This window comes from Grus americana, chromosome 15, assembly GCF_028858705.1.
Source record: "Grus americana isolate bGruAme1 chromosome 15, bGruAme1.mat, whole genome shotgun sequence".
Taxonomy (NCBI): Eukaryota; Metazoa; Chordata; class Aves; order Gruiformes; family Gruidae; genus Grus; species Grus americana.
The window spans coordinates 17,652,038-17,677,283 of NC_072866.1; the positions used below are offsets into that span (position 1 = coordinate 17,652,038).

A 25,246-nucleotide genomic window follows, 5' to 3' on the forward strand; every position below is an offset into this window, starting at 1 on the left:
TTAACTTTTTCCAGAACACACTCAACCATTTTCAATCTTTACAAACACAAATGCATCCAAGTAGCACGACCTAAACCACAAAACCATAAATGCCCAGGGCAGGATCAAATTTGCTGAGGTGGACCTCTTTTTAATCTCAAGCCTTATGCACAGTCAAAAAAAAAAAGACAACCTTGAGGAAAAAGAAAAAAATCCCAATCAGATGGCTACGAGTGACAGATCGAGAAACTTCCTTTCTTTCAAGATACACACTAATGAAGAGAGAATCAAAAAAAGTTGAAGTGCCTCACATTGACAACAACGACAGAAAAACATCACTACGGACAGGGAACTACCATATGCATTTTCCCCGGAGGTAGGGATGACACTTCATTCAAGAACATTAAGAGACCCTCTGACTTTAATGCTAAAGAGGCAAAGCATCATGTTTTCAGAGTGGCGACTTCTGTCTGCATGGCTGTGCCTGTCCTCCCACAGCTCTGCTGTTCTGCCTTGCTTTAGTCGTGCAACTGCAAGGAGAGGAGAGCTGTGCTAGCACAGGTTTACTTAGTCCCAGCAACTCTGTAGTCCCCGGTCATCATCCTGCAGGGACAGATTAGTAAGAAACAGTGAGATACTTCACGCTTCCAAGCGCCTCGATACCCAACAGCACTCATCGTGAGTCAATATTTGCTTCTGTCATTTGGGGCAGAGGCTGCAAATAGCTTTTACTTTAGGAACGACAAAGGAAAAAGAGTTGAATTTTGCTAGATGATAACTAAAATGAATTTAAGGGAAAGTCAGGTTACTTCCTGACACAGACAGGTGTTTCCGGAATTACTACTCGGGTCCACACTCCACAACGACATTCGGAAAAAAGACAACACATCTCACTATTTAACTCTTGCCTTCCCAGGAGTCAGAAAGGAGAGAAGCACCCAGCCATCCCTACAGGCAGCATACAAGCTACCTTACCTATCCAACACTGCTATTAAGCTTAACTCAGCCTCGTGCTGTTAGAAAGCAGCACAGCCACAAAATACAGGTGTGCTGGGCTTCACTGGGAGACAGTGCTGATCGTGAAGGCACGATGCTTTGTCTTGCAGCTATGTAACCCCAGCCCATAATGCAGAATTAATTTTTATTATGAAATGCACACTACTACCTGGTGTATAATACAAAGTTATTCAGCAAGGAAGCTATCTTCCTTTCAAATTCAGCACTTTAAAAATAAATCTTTTTCTCACTGCTGCAATTGGGAAGCAATTCATACAGAGGCCAAGCAAGGCCCCGCGAATCTCACTCCTTTACCATATTATCTTTTTCAGAAAGCAGATTTCTACTTCGTGCAGGACAACAGCTGAAATTTGGGAAATTAAGTCCATAGAATTTAAGAAAAAACTTGAAGATATTCAAATTGGATAGCTATAAGTGACAGATCAAGAAGCTTCAAGACATGCAGATTGTTGAACTAAAGGCTACAGCCCAGACCGGCAGCAGTTCTCAGAGTGCTTTTACCCCCCTTCCTCTCCAAAAGAAAACTGAGTAACCTGTTGTGCTGACAATTCTCATACAAAAAAATGAACTGAGTAGCCATTGAAAGGTCTTTCAGCTGTTTATTTGACTGCAAAGTCACAGAGCCAAAAGCTGGGAATTCAGCCATCTGAAGCACAGCCCACACAATGTAAACCAGATTTAGAATTACTAATTGTGCTGTACATCTCTATCGTTCAGGCACTGCAGTCAAGGCCAAAGGTGAACCGGATAGTTAAAAAAATATTTCAACCTTATGCTGCAGTTGCATTTCTGTGGAGCCACTTTTACCCCCCACAAAAACTAAAAATAGCTCCAGGCTGCTCAAGGACAAACCAAAGTTTATGCTGAAGCCATTTGGAAAAAAAAGCAAAACCCCAACCCACAGACGCGTTAAAACAAAAGCCAACATCTGCTGCATTACTTTGTATGGGAGACAAGGAAAACGGTCATAAGAAAGATAATCTTAAAGGCGCTATTTGCTATCTGTACAGCAAGAGGTATTGCAGAACAGCTACAAGTCTGGACACGGGAGGGAGGGACACCAGAACAAAAAGGCGCTCACAGAAGCCAAGGGCACATCTGTGACTCCAGACCAAGCTGCACAGGCAGGAGTAGTGCTGGCAGCCACAAGTCAGCCACACTGAATGCCAGAGAATGGAACAACCGCTAAAAGAAATTGGATGCTTTTTTACACAAGCCAATAGGTTATTTTTACACGTAGTACCAGTTACTTTGGAGAAGACTGCACCCCGTAGACACAGTAAGGCACCCATTTCAGGGACCCACAGCTGAAAGCAGCAGCGCTGCACATCGCGCTCCCCGTGGCTGAGCACCCACTGCCGCCAGCCTCGCCGCTGCCCTCTGCGTCACACGGGAGGAGAACGGGGAGCTCACACCTCCCTCTGGGCCATCCCAAAGGCTCACGCGGGGGCAGCTTTCTGGAGCGGGGAGATTTCCCACACACAGAAGCAGCACGGTGAAGCTGAGGACGGGAAAGGCAGCAGTGCAGCATGCAGGCAGCCCTCAGGAATCCCAGAGGGAGAAAAGGGCTGGGAGGCAACGGGGAGCAGACTCGCAGCCAGACCGCGGAGGCTGGGTAGGAGGAGAGGCCTTCCACCCTGGCAGAAGCAGAATGTATTCCAGCCAGAAAGCACCCATCCAAAGTTTTCTATTTTGCCACAGCTTAAGTGTTTTCAGGCTGCCAACACATAGCTTCAGACATAACGGAGCCTCCCTTTTCAAGTGGGTGTGCAGATCCCCTCCAGCTAGCTCAGGCTGACTCCCATCAAAGATTACTAAGAACCTGTGATTTTTATTAATATTTAGTGATCCTTTACGCATCTGATAAAAATTAATATTATCCCTGGGAACCAGACAAATAATGTCCCTGTTCTTCACGTTTTACCCCAGGTGGAAGATAACTTGACCAAAACTGAGAAACCAGTTTGCTGCAAATAGGCCAACCCTGTGTTACTGCAGTCCTCTCTGAATCACCAGGGTCAGACTGACGTGCAAAGCACCTTTTATTAGACAACTGCAGAGAAGCACAGCAAAAGATAAAGCACTGGCTCACTTTCCAAAAGAAGATTCAGTATTTAAATGGAAAAGTCAAGTCACTTAGTTTAATGAAAAGGCCTTCAGAAACCTACCACGCCCTTGGAAAGGGGAGGAGACAAAGGCTAAAAGAACAAGGCTATTAGAGGAGGCCACTCTTTGTACAAGTCACTTGTTCACTTCCTAGGGAAGCACACAGTTACTTTGTCTCCGAAGTCTCCAGACTGCAGAGTGCAACAAGTCCGAGGGTGCCCAAAGGGGCTACAGGAGCACCCACCCAAAATCCGCACAAGCTAGCCTGACTCTGCTTCCCCGGCGCCTCTTCGCGCAGTGCTCTGCGCAGCGGGAACGGGAGTGCGGGATGTCAGGCAGAGAAACGAGCTGCTGCTTCCTCCGCCCCGTCCCCAGAGGACTTAACTGCGTGAAGACAACACATCCTAACAAGCACACGAAAGGTGCGTACACCCCAGCTGGCCTTTGCTTGATCTCACGGCCGTCTGACTTTTGCTCAGAGAGGCATTTTACTACAGATCTGCTCCACATTTTCCTAAATTTTAAGAAAGAATGTGTGTTTAATCCCGCAGCCTTCAATGCCTTCAAGAAAGAAGCACCTCCACGTATATCGCAAGAAATAATAATTTCTTAACTTTCCTTCCACTACTACTGTTTTTCCTTTAACGTGACTCCCTTAACATACCACACATCAGCTTATCCCAAGCGAATTTATTTGTAAGCTTACCGCTGTTCTCCACGCTTTGTTCAGTATTAGCATATGTACGAAGAAACTCAGCAAAAGCCCCATCTTGCTGCAGCAGCTCCTGGTAGGAGCCCATCTCAGAGATTTTTCCGTCAGACATTACCAGAATTGTATCCATTTGAGGCAGATAGTTGATTGCATGGGTTACCAAAACCCGTGTCTAAATAGCAAAAGGAAAGGGAAAAAAAAAGTTTTTCTAACATCTCAAATTACTAAATAGAATGGTTGAACTACTGCTTTTGCTGCTTGAATTCTGTGTATAATACAGTAATAACAATGGACAGGCATGCAGCATTTTTAAGAAAAAACACTGTCCTTGAGTTTTCCATCGAAGAATTTTGAATTACAGAAACCAGAGCACGTTTCATTATAAAACCTAAGTGTTTTATAAAGGTCCTCTAAAATCTCAGAAGGATCCTTTCACTTTTCAGATGTTTGAAACAAAGTCAGAATATGCAACTTGACAAACTTGGAATCATTTGAACTCAAAGAAAAACAAATCATTCTCTAGAGACAAGTATCTCATTATGACCTACTTTATTTTTCAGGATTCCTTTTGGTCCAATAACTTTTTCAAAAATATGTTTCCCAACATGAGCATCAACAGCTGATAAAGGATCGTCAAATAAGTAGATGTCTGCATTACAATAAACCGCCCGAGCAAGACTGACTCGCTGTTTCTGTCCTCCAGACAAATTCACGCCCTGGGGAAACAAGAAAATATGATCCTTTATTTACACCTGAGAAGAGATGTCTTGCTACAGTTTGTGAAAGACACAAGTCATAGGTGGTTTACGCAAATTACAGAAATTTCAAAAGCTGTATGAAACAGATCTCCGTCACGAATAATTTCACTACCACAACAGCGTAAGCAATCACAGTCAAAATCCTCTTGCAAGGAAGCACCTCTTAAGTTCTCTCAGTGAGGGGCTAGTCAAAAAAAGTGTTTGCCAGTCTTGCAAAGCAATTAATCCAGACCAACCTACCTAACTCTGTACAGAGGCTCCTTTCCTTCTCAGCTGTATTTCTGCAGTGCCACCTCTGCTTTAATACACAAACTCTGCTCACACTCTCCAGTTTGGTTGGCGTGCTGACCAGTAAGGAAGATAAAGCTGCACCCATTACTGAATCTGGGGCTGTGGGTCGGCAGCTACACCCCTCTTCTAACCAGTCAGCAGGCAAAGCATGGATCCCTGGGGAAGCATGGATCTTCTGGGGAAGAACGCCAAGCAGGTTACATACACATACCCTGCTGGCCACGTGGCGAGGGGACACCTGGTCCTGCTTCCATAGCACAGCACCACAACATCTAGGCAAGTTTCTAAACCTCACACCACGTGTTTTTGCGACCACGTGTCAGGTTTGGGGTGGTGGTTGTTTTTGTAGGGTTTTTTTGAGGGGTTGGGGGTGGTGAGGGGGGTTGTTTGCTTGTTTTAAATGAAACTGAAGCATTCAGGAGATTCTTCTCTTCCTGTTTCCATACATTTTTCCGCTCTATGACCAGGGCGACTTAGAGACATTAAAAACTGTCATTGCAAGATGCTTTTGCATTTGTAATAGAGGGCAGGTTTCCTCCCCTTTGAGGCTTAAAGACAAGGAAAACACACTGTTCAAATTTGCCTCTTATCCTAGAGGATTTCTACTTTGAAAGTTTTAAACTCAATACAACTTTAAGATAAAGTAGAATAGAAGTCATGTGGCCTTAACTACAAGCAATAGCACTGTTATGGTAGAGTGGCATTTAAATACCTTTTCTCCTATTTCTGTTTTGTCTCCCGTAGGAAGAATCTCTATATCGGGCAGCAGTGCACAAGCCTCAATCACACGCTTGTACCGGCTCTCATTCATCTCCTTTCCAAAGATAATGTTATCTTCCAGAGTTGCATTTTGGACCCAGGCTTGCTGAGGAACGTAGGCTACTGAGCCCTGCAAGAAAAATAAAGTTCCTTGTTCAGTATTTTAGACTACAAGTCTGCGCACAAAGTGGAAGCACAGCAGGGCTTTGTGAGGCAGGCAGTGCTAATCACCTCACAAATTGCCTATGGTCATTTCAAAGCTGCAGAAGCAGTTCTTGGGCTACTGCCTCCTCCAAAATGTTATTTTTATAATCCTCTCTACAAGTGAGTATAACGAAGTGTGTTGGTGGAAAATAAAGGACTTCAAACCAAGTACGATTCTCTAATGTAAACTTGGAGAAAACATTTGTTTAGAGAGTATGATTGCACAATTACTCAACATCAAAAGCCATTAGTTCTTTCATATAGTTATAAATTATGTTCTGCATAAAACAATTTAATCTGGAATGCAAGTGTTTCACAAATGCATCCCTGCCAAGAGATTTCTGCAGAAAGTAGGGGAAGTAGTTTTTATATAGAAGTCACTTCAAAGGAAGAGATTGAGCTACTGCAAAGTATTTTGCTTTGAAGATTAGTTCTGCTTTCTCTTTCCGCACAAATAATCAGTGATTCAGATCTCACCTACTTTATTTTTCCAGAACAATTTTGGAGGTGACCAAATGTGCGTTCTTTTAAATGCAACATATTTGTTTTGCTCTTAAAATAATTCTCTTTCCACACATTAGAGCAACAGCAAAATCCAAAACAAGGACTTTTTAGTTATTTACTTATTTCCAGGTCATTTTTCCTCTGTGAGCTCTGTGCAACTCAGGTGTCTAAGACAGTACAAACTACAACAGCGGCTTTTCCCATGTTTGGGTATCTGGGTGTACCCTCTCTCCCTGTAATTCTCTGATGTCTAAGAAGACATGAACCAATACTGCTCTTCCTCAGGCTGGAGTTCCTATAATAGGGTCTCCCTGCCTCATACCTGGCCGTCAACAAGACTCACCACAACACTTATCTGAGACCTCCACCATTTGGTCTCTTGGGGTGAATCTGAAACCAACAGATTTAGAAGTTGCTAGGTGGAGGCTTAACAGGCAGTTACACAGAGTGCAGGCTAAAGCGTATACATGGCCTGCCAGGAAATCAAGCTAAAAAATGCATTCATTTGAAAGGCTGCCTCTTCCCCTCTTCCCACCACTTGGAAGCCTAGAATCCCTCTGGCACAAACAGCTGAACAATTCTTCAGACACATCACACCTTGACAACCACATAGCCATCCTTTTTGTCCATCTCCCCCAGTAATGCAGACAGCAATGAAGACTTTCCGCAGCCAACTTGACCAACAACAGCTACCAAGGAGCCTTCAGGAACAGTGAAATTAATGCTGAAATAAAGCACACATAATTCAGCCTTGCTTGCTGGCACATCCCCGTAGTTGAACAGTCTATTGAACAGCCCATATAAAGCCAGATGCAATGCGAACACCTACTGCAAATGCTGACGCAGCACAGAAACTTTAACTGTTTGAAAATGTAAACCTCTCATTCAGAAAACACCCAGCTCTTCTTACACTTAGGATATAAACATCTAATATGCAAACAGTCAAAAGGGGAAGAAAAAGAAAAAAAAAAAAGAGAGTACTGTGACACTACCTGTCCAATATTTCTCTCAAATATTCTGTGAACACAAATGTAAACACCAATGGATGCTTCCCAAACAGCCTCCTTGTCCCAAAGAATATGCAATTTAAGGCCCAAGAAAGAGCAGCCAGAATTAAGGCAGGGGACGGGGAAAACACGGCTTGTAGCTGCATCTCCCCAGTTACTTTGTTAGTCATACCATTTGCAAGGTTCTTCACTGGTTTTCTCCAGCACGGGAACCAAGGATGGCTACAGTTCAGTGAGAATAAGACTTTAAAGGGAAGACTCTGAGGACACAGTGCAAACATGGGGGACTAGGGATAATTACGAGGGGCTAATCTGGCTGCATCCTCTAGATGGAGCTCATCCCATCTGCAGCACCTAGCAACAGCTTGAAATCTCTCAGGCTTTCTCTCCACCCATTATACCTCTTGCTACTCCCCTTTATGCATTCCACACATACAACATACTGTTAATTCCTCTAGTTCATGAAGCCCCTGGCTTTAAAAAAAAAAAAAAAAAGATACAGAACAAATGTTATTTGTTCTCCTGTTCCTTTAAGGCAACAAACTTTTCTGCATATAGATTTTACAATTCAAATACAGATCATTTATCATGCAACAAGATTATGGAGTGCAATGAAGGGTACTAATTCTTACCTGTTCAGTAAAGGAGGATCATTTTTGGACCAGCTAAATGTTGCATTCTTTACAACAATGCTTCCTTCAGCTGACAAACAGAAAATTCGTATTTATAAAAATGCCAATGCAAGCAGCTAATTGTGTGCTCTGCATCACACACGCCACAGAAGTCAATCTAAGCACACATAAGCAGAGGTATAAAGCTACTTTCCCAGCAGAACCACCACCCACTCCTTACCAAAACCTTGCGTTCTGCTTGTACTGAATTTATCAAGACAGCAGAGTTCTGAAGTTACACTTATTCAGTAACCAGGAGGTACATGAATGTCGACTATACAAAGACCCTGACCTATTCAGCTGTATTCTCCTTTACCCAGCATCTCCACTGCAGCACTGCAAAGTCACTTCAAGAAACTAGCAGCCTCAGTCTGCCTCGCGCTTCAACGGAAGCTTCAGCTAAACTGCCAATTCCCTGTGCGCCACCAAGCTACTACAAGAATGATTGAGCAAAATAAATCAAACTACCAAACAAAATAACTTTGACCAAAAATACTGTTCAGTGAAGTGTCACATGGTACCGGCACCTGTAGATTTTTACAGTGACAATTCAAAATATACCACTCCTAATTCAACCAAATATGCAATAAATACTTAGCCTAGGTAAGCATTTACATTAGTATGCAATTACAACCCATTATGGACCAAAAAAAACCCCCCACACTAAAGATACATTGCTCACAATGTATTCATGGTTATTAGCTAGGAAAGGGGAGGAGATATTACCAAAAGGAAGATGGAGAGAAAAAAAATTAAAAAAAAAAAATACAGCAGATGACCGCTTACCAGAAAGCCAAGTGACTAAAGTGATATAGAACTCAGCTAACCACATGAGGGAGTGATGGGGATTTCACTCTCTTTGTAAAAAAGGAAGTAAGAAAAATAATTTAGAAATTACTGATGCAGTTAAAGTCAAGTTCTGTTTTGCAAGAAAAAGGGCATTAGTTTTTCAGTAAATGTGCCTTCACGCTTGTCTGCTCCCTAAACGGCTCTATATAAGCAGACCGGCAACACCGGATAGAGTGGGAGTGATGCTGGGAGTAATACTCTTTGCACAAAACACGAAGTAGAGGCATTTGCCAGAACTGGGACTTATCCTTTCTCCTTCAAGGGTGCTGAAGTGTTACGTGATTGTTCTCCAAAATGCTGGGGTTTGGCACAGTATTAATTATCAGTCTGTTAACTGCCTACAAATTTCAAATGGCTACACTTAAAACAGTCTAACAAGTAATCTTTAGAGTGACCATCTGTATCTGGATGCAACCATTCTGTAGTTTGGACACCGGAGTTGGGGAGAGGAGAGAAATTACCTGAGAAGGTGGTAGAAACATTATATAATTTGCATTTTACAAACTCCCTTCTCTGCTTTCTGGCTAAAATTTATCAGTGAAATCCACCAAAATGCAGTAAATTTGTTACAGAAAGCAAAAGAAACACTGCAAAGCCACCCAAAACCTGCACACACTGAATTTCAAAAGAAAAAGAAACTCACCCTCTGCGATGGGACCCCTGATTATGCTGTCTGGATCTAACTCTTCGTGAGACAGGAACACCCTCAGGCGCTTCAAGGAGACACTGGCCTGCATGGGAAAGGGATCTTTACTCCACTCATTACATTTAAGATCTTGTTGTTTTGCACCACATGTACATTACATCATTATCATACACTCCTAATCCCTCCTTAAATCCATTGCATAGTTTCTTGGATAGTCGTCAAACTCGCACTTCCCAAACCACAAGAAATAGGGTTGATTTCAGGAACACCCATCCACCCTAACCAGGAGTGATAATGTTGTTTGCACAGCGCTTCACACAGAGGAAACGCAAAAGCTCCCTTTCTGAGGTGGCTGAATTTCACCAGTGGGCATTCTCTATTCTCTAAGCACAGGAACGTAATCTTTCCACCCAGCGGCTACTTGTGCGTGGAAACACCCGTCAGTGACGGAAGCCTTACTTCTACTATGCTGCTGATAACCATAGGGAGCATGTTCAGTGGAAACCTGAGGATGTTGAATAACGCTAGGGAAACGAATGCCTTCTGAGCATCCAAGATGTTGTTCTTGTCTATCGTCACGTACACAGCAAACGTGGACAAGGCAACCTGCAACAAAGCGTAACGGTTACGGTTAGGGTAACATTCCTTACAGCCACTAGCTCAGGAGTCACACAGTCTGACAACTGGAATCAGAGGGCTACAAATCAAAGAAAGAGCAGTGGTCTGGTAACTTCCTTGTTCCTGATAAGGCTTTTTGCAAAACAAACATTCGATTTAAATCTATTGTTGTAAAAAGTAGTTGATGGCTCTTCTTGGAAAGGTGTCAAGTGCTCGCTTTCCTCACATAGCAAGGGTGAAACCACAAATGTCCCAGGCTATTTGTGATCACACTGCATGAGAAGGGTGAGAGGAAGGATCACTGGCCTTTATTGCTGCTCTCTTTCAGTTTTCAGGTGCTCCCCACGGTACCAGATACTGGATCAGTAGCACATATAGACAGAAAAGTGAGAAACACCCCAGTGCTAACCTATTTTATATTTTGTAGAGACTACCACAGCCCTAGATTTCCAAGTACAGCCCACTTTATCACAGCAGATTGTTTTCCAAGAAACTTGAAATGTTACTGCGTTACAAAGATGAAGCCTTATAGTACTTAAAATAGTTCACAACAGAAAAGCTTAAGATCCATGTAGAAGAAGAAAATGACATTGAACCATTGTTATCATCAATCATAACATAAAAAATAATTTTAAAAAAATCCATATACTCTTTTACATTTTTAAGCGTGTTGATTAAATTATTGTAAAATTAAACTAAGTAAAACCATTTTCTTCCATGGTATCAACACTCATACTTCAGTATATCACAAGGTCCAGCAAGTCTTTCCCACAGACTGCCACTTAAAACAAGAAATCAAGGTAGGCTAACCTTGGGCATTCCCTCTCCCACCAGACTTGAAACGATTAGCTCAAACGCCTAAGGAACCGGTCTCGTCTAAGCACAGCATCCATTGAAGACATGAGCATTTCTGTTAAAAACCCGAGTGCTGTGAAGACATGTATGTTCTGTTCTTCCTACGGAGGCTGACTCAGCTGTGCCTGGTACAGTAGCTTGTTTGTACAATCCTTCGTTTGGACAACCATATCCCAGGGAGAAAGCCCTCCCACAGAGATCAAAAACAAGACTGGGTCCAAAGAATAACCTCACCAGCAGCATGCCTGTTACCAGCAATTCCTCTGAAATACACCCTTATCAGCACACGTAGCAGGGGAGGTACCGCAAAATGAACAGTTTCCCCACACCATTATTAGACAATGTTTTAAAGAGCGCTGGCCCTGGAAAGTGCCTTCAAGTAGGCACTTGCAATAATTCTGCAATCAGTTCAGAACAACACATACGAAAGAACAAAAATCTGAGAAACAGGATGTTAAGCAGCAGCTCGTGCTTCGGGCTGTACCGATTGTGCCCCGCGGCAAACCCCTAAGGTGTAGGAGCACTGCCACGCATTCACAACGGGCGCTGAAACAGAGCTACTCGTTAGGGGAATTTGTCTTCTCAGACTGCACAGAACAGAATTACAGAGTCCACCTGCAGAGTTTTATTTAGAAACTTCATTTAATAATGTATTTATACTAAAACTCTCAGACTTCTTTTAGAAAAGCATTCACTTAAGAATGCAGCTGATGTTTCCTACCCAGGGCACTGCTTCTTCTGCCTTTCATCATCCCAAAACATAATGTAAACACTAAAAATGTTTGCGGGGAAGGAATCTCAGACTGGAAAGTACACTTAAACACCTTCAACTGGAACAGCACATATTTTATCCTAATGTAGTCATGGCTTTTATTTGCTTCTGCAGACAAGAGCAATGGCCCCTTGTTCTAATAGGGTCTGAAGCAATTTTGATGTGATGTCACCCTTCTCTCCCTTTTATTAGTTTAAATGTAAGCTAACCACAAACACAGTGGGGATGTTTCACATATCGAGAATATTTTTTTAAATAAGAATTCAAAGCAATCCCAGGGTACGCAATGGCTTTACATCTCCATGTTGTTCTTAAACGGATGCTGGGAGAACCCAGGCCAGAGCTACAACCGGTGCACAATGTCCCGTTCCATCAAGGACTCTTATCTGCTGCTCTCGGAAAGATGCTGAAATAAGGGAACTTTTACTCTGTCAGCCACAGCTACCACCTGGAGGGTACCGCGCACATTAGTAACCTCTTCTAAGCCTGACAGTACATTTAATCTCAGGTTCCTCAAGTACACCACCAAAAATAGAGGAGGTTTTTATTTTTAAATACTTTAGTGATTAGCTTCTAGAATACATCCAACTTGGATGTTACTAAGTTTAAAAAAACCCAACAAACAAACAAACAGTAGTGCCTTTTCACAGAGAAGTGGAGACAGAAGCATTCAATTTCCCACTGCTGCAGAGGGCATTCTGACTGCTCCACTCATTAAAAACTAAAACAAAGTTCTCCAGCCGTGCCTCAGAAAGCATGATCCCAAACAGGAGAGCAGACTTCTAGATTTGTTTCACTTACCAGAAAAGGAGCACAAACCCAAGTGAAGGTTGCCATTGCAGCAAGGTAAGCAGATTTTTTTAGGACTTTGAGTTCTTTCTGTCTGATCTCTAATACCTTCTCTCTGAAGGCTAATTCCCAAGCATAAAGTTTCAGAACTTTAATCCCATTGAGAATTTCATTCATCAGCTTAATTCTGTTGTCTTTGCTCTTCATTTGAGCCACCTAAAAACAACATTGCAAAAAATAATTAGCAGAGCACAATACTTGGCAGACTCACAAAGTTCTGAGCTTTTGTATTTCGCAATAGCAAAATTTATCTCATTATCATCAAAAGCTTACTAGCTTCCCAAGCAGGAAATCTGAGATGCTATCTGAACAAACAAATATGCAGAATTAACAAGATGTTTTAAACCAATTAAAAGAATGCTTCATGCAACTAAAAATCCAAACCAAGATCAAAACAATTTGTGGCACTGGTTTAAATGGGATTAACCCTGCATCAGGGAGGCCTGGGACTAAGGTTCCTCCAGGTACAATCTGCAGTTAAAAAATAAGCAACTATAATCAAGCTTCAGTGATGCACAGTTTGCATCTAACCTTAGACAAAACTCGGGTTTGCTTCATTTTCAACACTATCAATGACTTTCTGATAGTACACTAAGGCAAAAAGCTTTCCATTCAGCCATAAGAAGAAAGTCCATTCTGCCTTCATAAGTATTTTAATAAGGGCAGCGCGAAGCTGAGACCACGCTCTGACGCAGCACGAGGCAGAGTCAGTAGACTGCACTGGTACAGCCAGCCCAGACAGCTGTTACCAGCGGCAGCGTGGCTGTGACAGGCTAGAGATCCCACGTAGGAATCAAACGCTGTCGTATATTTTGATGAACATCGAGAGCTAAAAGGTTTCAGTTAAATAAATCAATCTGCTCCGACATTCAGTAAATTCAGTTAGTAGTGAAGCCTGGTACCAGAAAGCACATGGTGGGGCTGCTGGAAGTAGTTTTTACACTAGGAAACATGAGCGTTTGAGTCAACATTTCCTTATGTGCACTCTCTGTAACAAACGGATCCTGTCTAAATAGAATTGACTAGGGATTGAGAACAGCCAACAACTAAGATTTCTCCCTCCTCAGCCCTCCAGGGGAAAAAAAAAAAATCCAGAAACCCGAGAACCAACTGCACACACACCTCCCTAACACCGCAGCCACCATCCTGGAAACGTGAATATTTCAGTCATTAAGGTTCATTAGACAGAAAGTAGTTTACCTTCGCACTTTAGTTCTTAGGCAGCAAGTTAAATAAACTAATTCCAATCATCAGGCATTACATGAAGCTTGCTAACCTGCTACCTTGGTCTTAATTACTGCGTAATTTTTAGACCATTACATACAGATATTCTGTAAGGCTGAAAAATATGTGACTTTATGTATGCATAATAAACAGCGCCTCTGACCTTTCCTTCCCTTCCCTTTTTTTGAGGGATAAATGGGGGGGGTGGGGCAGGGAATTAAAAGGACAAACCTCAGGAACAAGTGAAAAACCAGAACATGTTTCTTAAAAGCACTGTCATATATATATAAAGGTTCTAACCTGATAGGTTTTTGTCTTCATTGCCATCACAGCATTTACCGGAACCAGAAGGATCATGACAGCCACGCCTGCCAGCACCGAAGGACCTAAATTCTGAAAAGCACTTCATTGTAAACTTTTATTCAAACTCATTTTTAAAAATCTTGGGTCAAACCACTGCATATGCTACAGAAAAGCATTCTGAAATAGCTTTTCACCTATTCTTCCCTTTTCAAGGACAGCCTGGGGGAAGAAGTGGAGGATCAAGTAGGGGCTTGGGTTGATATTTATGTGCTTTGATTTTTGAAATAAACATACATATATAGACCCCATATATAGAGATCTGTATTGCTCTATACCTCTCTATATACATCTATCTATACACACAGAGATTTCTTTTTTATGTTTTCCAGTTTTTGCTGGTTTGTCTGTTGTTCTGAAGTAGACAACCACGGAAGGAGTGACTCCCTGACTTCCTGGGGAATTTTGTTACCTTTCTGATTGCCAGTGAGAATGAGGAAGAGTCAGCCTGGTGACTGACTGGACTAGAAACAGCAAACATCTCATATGCTGAGGTGACTCTCAGCATGTAGAACCAAGACCAGTCTTCTTTGAATCAAGTTACAAGTGAGATACCAGAGGTGCTGCAGTCCCCCAAAAGACAGTAGCTCCCACCTGCATCCTCCCCACACGCACTCAGATGGGCAAATTCAGAACCTCCTGCCTTCCTTCTTGGCAGCAGTGATAAAAGCAGCTCTGAATGGCTCCTAAACAAGCAGCATTTTCTCCACACTGCTGTAAACCCTCCAGTGCTCTGAACACCAGCTGTCTGTAGTCATGGTCATACAAAGCAGCATGTTGCAAAAGTCACAACAGGAAACACACACAATACTCACCTGCCAGAGTAAGTACAGTGCTAATATCACCTGGAGAGGTGCAGACCAAATCATGTTTATATAGGTAGCCAAGTCCATGAATCTCTGAGCATCCACAGACATTAGATTCACAATCTCACCCACAGTAGAAGTCTTTCTAGCAGAATTTGTGATAACAAGTGCCTAGGTGCAGATTAAGAATAAAAAACAAATTAAGGCAACATGAAGGAAGACTTAGTCATTTGCATTTTCTCCACAGAATTCAATTGCCTTACAGATCTTCATCTTTAAAATTACAAGCAATCCTTTTCCTGCTCCCTATTCTGTTTACCCTGTGTCGTGGTTTAGGCCCAGCCGGTAGCTGGGTGCCACGCGGCCGCTCACTCACCCCTCCCCCAGTATAACAAAAGGCTTGGGTCGAGATAAGGACAGGGAGAGATCACTCACTAATTACTGTCACGAGCAAAACAGGCTGAATGTAGAGAGGAGATTCATCTAATTTATTACTAGGCAAAACAGGGTAGAGCAATGAGAAAATACAATCAAGTCTTAAAACACTTCCCCCCACCCCTCCCATCTTCTCGGGCTCAACTTCACTCCCGGCTTCAACCTTCCCCCCCTCAGCAGCACAAGGGGGCAGGGAATGGGGGTTGCGGTCAGTTCATCTCACGGTGTCTCTGCCGCTTCTTTGTCCTCAGGGGAAGGACTCCTCTCAACATTCCCTCGCTCCAACATGGAGTCTCTCCCACGGGCTACAGTCCTTCACGAACTGCTCCAGCGTAGTGTCTCCCACAGGGTGCAGACCTTCAGGAGCAAACTGCTCCAGCGTGGGGTCTCTCCCACAGGGTGCAGACCTTCAGGAGCAAACTGCTCCAGCGTGGGGTCTCTCCCACAGGGTCACAAGTCCTGCCAGCAAACCTGCCCTGGCGTGGGCTCCCCTCTTCACGGGTCTACCGGTCCGGCCAGGAGCTTGCTCCAGCGTGGGCTTCCCACGGGCCGCAGCCTCCTTCAGGTGCCTCCACCTGCTCCAGCGTGGGGTCCTCCATGGGCTGCAGGTGGAATCTCTACACCCCCTCATCCTTCCTCCTTGGGCTGCAGGGGGACAGCCTGCTTCACCATGGCCTTCACCACGGGCTGCAGGGGGATCTCTGCTCTGGCGCCTGGAGCTCCTCCTCCCCCTCCTTCCTCACTGACCTTGGTGTCTGCAGAGTTTCTCACATCTTCTCACTCCTCTCTCCGGCTGCAAAAGCTCTCTCTCCAAGTGTTTTTCTTCTTCTTAAATATGTTATCACAGAGGCGCTGATTGGCTTGGCCTTGGCCAGAGGCGGATCCATCTTGGAGCCGGCTGGCATTGGCTCTGTCAGACACAGGGGAAGCTTCTAGCAGCTTCTCACAGAAGCCACCTCTGTAGCCCCTCCCGCTACCAAAACCTTGCCACACAAAACCCAACACACCCTGCACATCTTACAAAATGCAAGTTGTATCGTTGGGTTTAAACTAAAAGAGAATTAAAGACAACAAGCAGTCTTTGGAGTTAGGGTTGCTGGTCAGTTGGTTTTCTTGCTGGGGAGGTGTATTGTTTGCTTGTTTTGGTTTTTAGTGTAAGAAGCAGGATCTTCACTTCTTGTCACACATTTTTCTCACACAGAGCAATCAGTCCACAGCTTTCGAAAACATTCCAGCTTATTCCAAGATGAGGTGGCACTGCTGCCAAGTCCCAAATGAAGCTGTAAGTGTAGGTGCATCTTAGTTTCTGCACAAACTGAAGCAGTTTCACACCCTTACTCTAAACGAGACAAGGTTTCTTGTTTGGCAGTGGGAAGAAGAAGGTGCCTGAACTTTAACTAGTAAGTTAGAGAATTGCTCTATCTTAAAGGCTTTTATTTATAAATTAGATACTCTCTTATTTCTATTAAGAGCTGGGAATCAGCCTACCAGAGTCTCCTAATTGCTTTAATTATTCAGACATAAGTGATACATTGGCACAGTCAGCAATTGGTATTGTCATGTATTTAAAGAAATGCCTACCTTTCGATAAATTACACCAACAATAGCTGTTTTGAGCCTCATTCCAGTTACAAAGCAAATATGGAAATACTGATGAAGAATCAGTGTCTGGAGACAGGCACAAACAAACAGCAGCCCTGTATAGAAGTAGCCTTGCCAGTTTGGGGCCGCTTTGTTATTTACGAAGTTGATTAGCAATCTGTGGAGAAAGGAATTAGTTCTTTTAATATATGCAAATCAGAATGAGATGTCAAGGTCACAATGTTAGATTATTCCAAAAGTTATATGGGTAATGCAAACACGCAAAGTACCAAACTTAGATAAAACACTTAAGCAAACTTCTTAGAAACCAGAGATCATTTTATACCAGCAAACATCACTCCTTCCTCAAAAAAAAAAAAAAAAGTAGTACATTATTAAGTGTCACATACCTTCTCTTGGAGCAACACGAAATAGACTCATGTTCCTCCAGCTAAAATACAACCACTTACAGTTACTTCTTCTCACCTTAAAGCAATAAAACTTGTCCTACTCCCTTAGCTCTCTGTTGCTTCACACACTGTGACACAATCATTACAGTTTAGAATTAAATAAACTCTCCTGCTACTGTTGATTATGTTCCTGCTTGGCCTTCCTAGTGTTGGGAAGGAACACAAAAAGCCAAACATTTAATGCATGATGTTATAACTTGAAAACCAATGGACCAAAATCATCTGTGTGCGTGGTCTCTAACTTGCCTGACAACTCTTCCCCATTGAAACAGCTGAAGGCAAAGCAGATTGGTGAGTGAAATACCAGTGTGTTTTAAGGTCTGTCCACGTACTTTTAATACAATAATAAAGTATATAGGTCTTACTTCAGAATTTCTGGGCCTGCGAACATCAAGAGGTCATGTGCAGCTTTAAACAGGAAGCTCATGAAAAAATATGGTCCAAAGGTTTTATATAACACCTTGAATAAAGATGCTTCAGAGTTCTTCTGAGTCGGTTTTATAATCAAAGCTTCAGCCTCTTCTGTCACATCACCATTTGAGTCACTTGATTTTTGCTGCTTCTTGGGCAAGTATAACATGTTTAGCGATTGCCTGAAATAAGAGTAGGTGTATAACATAGCCTTTATTCAAGCATAAAGCCAACTTGAAAAAACACATGGTATGCAATGAGATGTTTATGAGCTGTTTATTGCCCTTCTTAATAGTTTAACTGGGTTTTATGGTCATGCAAACATCTTTTTAATCATTCAACAATAGCTAAATGAACTGGCCATTCAGAAATGGTCTTTGTAGGGATCAGTAACATCCCTGTTGAGTCTCTCCTATACGCCTGCCCTGGGCAATGAGGAATAGGGCCATAACCTGTGTTAAACATACAGAGCAAAGGACATTATCATTCCAGAACCCAGTATGCTGAACTTTCATCATAATCAAGGCCTCACTGTATCACCGGAGTTAAAAGACTGCAGTCAGATTTATGCCAAGTCACCCCAATGGTCTCAACACATTCGTTTCATGCATCTGGCTTATGCCAAACTACATCCGAACTTCTGAGGACAAGCTGTATGTAAAAATACGCTGTGTAAGCAAGCAAGCTATTTTCCTTCAATGAAAAGGTACTTCTATTTGCTGCAGGGAAGGATGATGAAAAGTAGGATGGAAACTGCAGGCATGCAGTCTTTCTAATTTTAGTCATCTGGCTTAGGTGCCCAGGCTCCCTATATAGTCAAAGGAAAGAAACAAGCTGCTCACTTTTACACCCTGAACTGCCCTCCTGAGACTTCGCTAACTACAGAGGGAGCCCAAGCTCCTACACTGCGTGACTGAGATTTGACTGTGTGAAAACATTCCCTCCCCAGGGAAAAACCACACATCAAAAGGAACAATAAGCAGCTTTGGATCATAAAGACTAGGGGACACCTGATGCAGCTTTTTATGAAAAGGACACACAACACCCTACTTGGATCTGTTCTGCACGCGCTTAAGGACAAATACAGAGCTGCCACTTGGGCCTTACAAAAGCAGGCTAGAGGCTGAGTAACTTGAGCTTTTGAACCTCCACATCTTGGAAGAACTGCCAGCCAGGATAACTGAACTTACCTCTTACTCTTTGCCCACTCTTTTGCCCAGTTTCTAGCCAAACCTGGCACTATCTCCTCCGATTTGTCCTCTTTATTTAATGACCACAAATCCTTGGCTTCCAAAGGTCTCCGATAACCCTGAACCATCAACCTGTATTTGAAAGAATCAGCACTATATGTTTAAGAACACTAGAGAGATGTGTGTGTGTGTGTGTATACATATATATATGTCATAAGACAGCGGTCCTTACAGCCACACCCAAAACAGAGACAGCTCTTCACAAAAACGCATGCAAGAGTTAGTACCTGTAGCAACACAGGTCCAGATGCTAAAAAATACACCCTCCTGTCTTTACTGTGAGAATTAGACACCAAAACATCTAAGGATTCAGGATATGCCACTGAATTCAAATTTCAGGGAAAATAAAAGAAAGGATGACGTGATCTCATTTGAAAATCAGCCAGGCAATTAATATCCCCATGCCTACCAAGTTTCAAAATGTTTATTAGCCTTTAATTTTACAAAGCAATTCCTTTGATCTAGCTTTGTGTTGGAACTCTGGCCAAGTACCAACCACAACTATACACCAATGTTATTTTACATGTTTCTGTGTTTTAACTCACAAGAACATGTGTTGCGATCAAGTGATACAGCATAACTAAAGCTAAGTTAATGGGGAAAAAAAAACCTATCGGACAAAAAGAGCTCACAGATTTGAATGTCTTAGTTTCTAAGTACAGCAGATAATTTCGACCTTCTTATATTTTCCAAAAAAAATTTATTATATCCTTTCAGCAAACATACTAAATAAATACTGGCAAAATTTAAAAATAAAAAGATCCTACAAAAGAAGTAAAAAAGATTAATCAAATTTGGTGGGAAAAAAAAGATATCAATTTAATCTATCTACAAAACAACCAACCAAAACAACCAAAATTATTATTGCATTATTATTGCTAATTTAACTCTGAAAGCAGGATCATAAAATGCCATCTAATTTTAACTGGTGCTTTATGCATCATCTTGATCTTACCCAGTGATCCACCAGAACGTGATTCTGGAGAGAAAAGAAGCACTGAACTCTGGACATGGATTCTGAAATACAGAAAAAGAAATCAATCCACATACAAAGTGACTGATACAGGGCCAAAAGAAACAAACCAAGCGGCAAAGATGCTTCTGAAATTCCTTTTGTTTATAATACTTTTTTTTTTCATATTACTAAACTTGTCATTTATGCTGTTGAGAGCTTGTTCAGAAAACACAAACACAACTTCAGGGCTGCCAGCAGACTAGAGCACTGGGACACAGGAACAGCAGTGCTCCGCATCAACAACGCAACAAATAGTGGAGGGAATGTTGTAAGACAGTGCAGGCCAGACAATCTCTCAAGATGTCATGATCAGTGCAGGTTATGCTACCATATGAGAGCACAAATATCTTAATTGGGTAGAGCTAGTCATAAATGAAGAATTCAGTTCTACTGTTCTAGCAGTTCAGTGCTGTGACTCCTCCAAAACAGATGTACAAATGAAAAAAAAATTGAAACTCCATAAAAGCATCCCAAAACAGCCCCCAAAATCCCTGCATCTCATTCATCAATAACCATGGAAAACTTAAGTATCGATAAAGGTGTGCAGCTAGCTCATGTTCTACATCCAATGCAACGGCCGTGTTTTAACCATCCTTCACATTAACATCCTCTCCTAATGCAGATGGATTAAAACAGCAGAAAGGAAAGCTGGATGAATTTCAAAGGCACTAAAGGTGATTTACTTGCAGAAGTCCAGCAGAATTCCCTCTTTCACTGCTCTGCACAGCAACTAAAGAATGCTAAACCCAGCCACTCCTTTGGCACACAAACCACTAGGTTTTTATTGTCAGTTATATTTGGAGCAGCTCAGGTATTTCCACCTACAAAAGTCACCAAACATCATTAGAGTACTGCAATTAAAACAGCCAGAGACAAGCGTTTCCAAGATTTCCATTTTTCAACTCATGTTTGTAACTTGGCTTCTCCACGAAGCTATACTGAAGTGTGTTGTAATCAGCTACATGAAACGGAGTCCTGCATTTCCTCTTCCTCACATGACAACTTTTTCTGCAACTTTGTAGGGAACAATGAGTACGTATGAGACAGATGCTTTTTCTGAAAGAGGATAAGAGTTCCACATTTCCAAAGTATTTAAACACTTGCCACAAAAAGATTGCAAGCAAATCCAACACCATTGCTTAATGAATAAATACAAGTTTTTAAACTCATGAGAAGTTTAAAAAAAAAAAAAAAGGGCAGGGGGCGGTACTTTCAGCCTTCAGTCGCACCAACATTCCTGACAGATTTCTGCTTCTGCAAACACAGGGCATACTTTCAACTTCAACAAAATTTCAAGATGTTCTGAACTTTACATGAAATGCTGTATTACTTTTTTCCTTTATACTTTTTTTTTAATCTACTTGCAGGTGGAAATTCTAAATTCAAGACTCCACTAGATCCTGTAGTACCAAAAACTGGACTTCATTTGCATAAAGCAAAAGTTTAAAACATTAAACCACATTAGATTACTGTTAAAATAATACTATTTTTGATAAAATTAAATATTTATCACACAAAGAACTATTTATCCTACTGACATTCATGCCAGATAGAATGATGACAGCACGCTGTAACAAGTCTGGACTTATGTAATGTAAACAAAGCAAAATCAAGAGACAAAACACATTGTTTGACTTCTATATACATCAGCATCTACATCTTAGAAATTTCACTGTACTTTTTTTTTTTTTGCTTAAGTAAACATATAATAAGATTTTACTCAAGACTTACAAACCTTTCTGGTTTGGAAATGCTTGGCAGAAGGGAATAAAGCAGAATTTAAGACTGACTAACATCACTTGCTTTGTTCTTTTCCCCATCATAACATTCAACAAAACACACCACTCGTGAAAAAAGGGGGCTAAAATTTGAAGCCTGCCCTATTTCCTAGAGGCACTCCTAGAAAAACTCCTTAGAACACAAAACCAAACCACTGTGGTCTCAAAGCACCTTGTAATTCTTGTAACCATGATCAAAGCAGAAAAGACGGTTTCCATAAATCCACAGTACCCTGTCAAATACATTTCATCCCTGAACGAGATGAAAAGAACCCAGGGACGAAGCGGATCCCAAGCCTCAGCAGTACGCTCTCCCCTCCAGGCAGACAGGCACCGAGCGCAGAGGTACTGCAGAGCACCGCCAGCACGCCGGCTGCCGACAGAAGCGGCAACTGAGGAACTCGGTAAGCGCAGCTGGTTACGGACCTTTTCCACAGGTACAACTGCAACATTTATCTCCCCCCTCATGCATTTCACACCTTCCTTCGTCAGCCAGTGCCACCTACCATCCACCAAACCAGAATTACACCTTACAAAAGACGACAGAATGCGGTTTCTAGACCTGGCACATGCAGAGTCCCGGCAGCGAGAGGCGTGGCCCCGCCGTGACTCGGAAGGTCCAGCCTGGGGCTGTGCAGGGACACAGCATCCCTCGGGCCGCTGCGGGGCCATGCCGCATAGCTAGCGCATGTAGTTAAGAACACATGCAAAAAAGATCATGTCTAGATAAAAATCTGACTTCTACATCCAGACCACCCTCTAACGTGAGCTGCTCTCGCCACTGAGCTGGTTACATTTTTGCTTGACACGAGAGAGGTAAATACAGAAATCACATGCATCTCTCCAGATTCACAAGTTTTCCAGGTGCAGATTCTTCCCCACCTTCAACAGGAAGGGAAAACACGTCCTCATGAGTTACTGCCTACTGAAGAGCATCAGGTGACTAGGAGGACAGCAGTTCAAATCAGTACTTCCCATGCCAGAAGCACTACTGTATACAAATACCTATGACTTACCCTTCAGGAATGCAATTCAGGGATGACTGCAACAGTATTTTTGCTCTTTCTCTTAAATACCACCCACCCTGTTTTGTATGTTACAGGCTTCGTCTTTTGCATCACCAAGTAAAGAGCAGAAAGAACACTCTACTGCAAAGAGGTCAACAAGATGTGAATCTGGGAGACTATGGCCCTATAACTCATTGTACAGAATATTGCACGTATGATACTCAGCACTTAGTATAGACTCAACACTTACAGGATCATTTACTGTTTCAGAAAACAAAGGTGGTCGTTCTGGAAAACAACACAGGATGAGCTGTACAAATAACAGGAGGAAGTAGATGCAGAAGGTGACATAACGAAATGCATCCACTTCGGCACCCTGCAAAGGAAGGTAATATTCCAATTAGAAGGCTCGAGGAATTATTTTAAAATGTGTTGCTATTAAAACAGCTCCTTACTGTAAATTCTGCAAACTACATAAATGTTACACTACCTACCCCCATGCAAACTAAAGTCAAGTGCAAATTAAGTTGTTCTGGTAAAGGGAAGGTAAAGAGAGGGAGGAGGAGATGAAAGATATCATTTATTTTGAATCAATCACTGCCATAAACATACAAGCGTGAACCTCTTCTGTAGAGAGGTTCTCTTTAAGATAGTTTGTACCAACACAGCATGCCCCACTTTGAAGTTAAGGTACTCTTTACAGGAGCAAGGCATTTATGCACTGGATAGTAAGGAGGTCTCAAAGCAAATTTGTTAATACACACACAGAAAATAAGAATCAGAGGAGCAGAATTTAGATAACAGTTTGTGGTGGTATGCTCAAATTCTAGAGGTTCTTCCATTTTTTAGACCGGGACTGATACCTCAAGCATATTCCAGAGAAATCAAAGCCCAGGGACAGATGGACACACAATCCCACTCCCAACAGCTAAAGACAAAAGTTGGCTGAAAGTTCTCAAAATTCACAACATGGCTTAAAGGTTTCATAAATTAAAGTGATGCACCATTTTCAGGCAGCTCCACAATCTGACATTTGAGGTGGCCTTACTTACTATAAAGCAGACTGACAAAAGTATTTCAGTTGTACACTTTCATTTTGTCTCGGCAGATGAGGTCATCAAACCAAGCGTTTCAGGAAATCCACTGTATAATCAACAGGAAGCCGACGTCAGCTCCCAGAACAGATTCATATCAAAAATTACACACTTTACTGTACTCTAGCAGACACATCCTTTCGGGAGCGGCTAGCAGAATTTTCTTGGCAACTGTTGCCACAGTTAGGATCACCATGAATTTCACTATCATTTCAAAACAAGGGCCGTTAAGTCTTGCTTGGTTTGCCTTCATAACCCAAGGAATGAAGGTATGCTGAATGGATCATTAACTGACTAGATTGGCATAATTAGCAAGCAACTACTCTATTGCTGCAGCACTTGGGATTATTTTCAACTGAACAATGCTAGCAGTCACTTACCATATTTAAGGCATGTATTATTTTGGATCTAAAAACCACTATGGCACATGACAGAGAGATGAGCCAGAAAATCATCATTACACCTGAAGACTGGACTCCTTTTATTCTTTCATATTGTATTAAAAATGTGGCAAGTAACTGTGGACAAATAAGATAAAGCTTGTGAATATATTTCAAGTTTTACAACACATTACACACATATACAAGGTACCGTGTTAAAGTGTGCTTATTTAACATTTCAAATCCAGTATCTCCCATACATTGTAACACCCAGACATTTTAAGTGTAATTCAAAAATATGTTTAAATAGGAAATTCTCTAGAGCAGTAAAGATAGGAAGTGGACAAAAAAGGGAAAAGGAGTATGTGTTACACAGAAGTAAACAACCACATACACAAAATCACTGTCAAAAGCTGCCAGTCTATTTCTTTTCCGGTACTACATCACAAATCAACATGCAATTATAGTGATGTTCTATCCTTTCCAACTACTTCCTGACCAATTCTGTTTAAAATAAAAAATTCCTTTCCATACAAGCCACAACACCAAACAACACTGACCAAATACTACTCTATTTCTGTATTTTGTGTGTTTTCAGAGTCCTTTAGGAAGCTGGTATAATTCAGTAATCCCACCTGGCTGCTACAGCATGCATTTTCCATCAGCCTAACAAAAGCTTGAAAACTGTGTTATTAAATGACCACAAACCACTTAAAAGCTCTTGCATCTGTCAGTATGTTTCAGGGCTGTTGGGTTTTTGTTTGTTTGTTTTTGTTATTGCTGTTGGGGTTCTTGTGTCCCAAGTCTGTGATAAATGTAAGGCAACTGACAATAAAGG

General features: G+C 42.0%; 1 protein-coding gene across 7 annotated transcripts in view; it reads right to left on the bottom strand.

The window, feature by feature from the left end:
• Nucleotides 1-25,246, bottom strand: part of LOC129213033 (multidrug resistance-associated protein 1) — a 61,209-nt gene that overhangs the window by 16,719 nt on the left and 19,244 nt on the right. For 4 of the 7 annotated variants that reach the window (XM_054842336.1, XM_054842333.1, XM_054842334.1 and 1 more), the window contains exons 4-19: nt 24,409-24,546; nt 23,185-23,310; nt 20,090-20,151; nt 19,075-19,206; nt 17,839-18,066; nt 17,004-17,181; nt 14,997-15,158; nt 14,122-14,214; nt 12,550-12,753; nt 9,963-10,109; nt 9,501-9,588; nt 7,970-8,039; nt 6,928-7,054; nt 5,576-5,752; nt 4,363-4,530; nt 3,809-3,986 (exon numbers count right to left, since the gene is read on the bottom strand). In XM_054842336.1, coding sequence (XP_054698311.1) covers nt 3,809-3,986; nt 4,363-4,530; nt 5,576-5,752; nt 6,928-7,054; nt 7,970-8,039; nt 9,501-9,588; nt 9,963-10,109; nt 12,550-12,753; nt 14,122-14,214; nt 14,997-15,158; nt 17,004-17,181; nt 17,839-18,066; nt 19,075-19,206; nt 20,090-20,151; nt 23,185-23,310; nt 24,409-24,546 — 2,278 coding nt within the window. Of the gene's footprint in view, nt 1-3,808; nt 3,987-4,362; nt 4,531-5,575; nt 5,753-6,927; nt 7,055-7,969; nt 8,040-9,500; nt 9,589-9,962; nt 10,110-12,549; nt 12,754-14,121; nt 14,215-14,996; nt 15,159-17,003; nt 17,182-17,838; nt 18,067-19,074; nt 19,207-20,089; nt 20,152-23,184; nt 23,311-23,986; nt 24,070-24,408; nt 24,547-25,246 lie in introns of those variants that run through there. The other 3 variants (XM_054842339.1, XM_054842335.1, XM_054842338.1) reach the window with 3 other exon arrangements.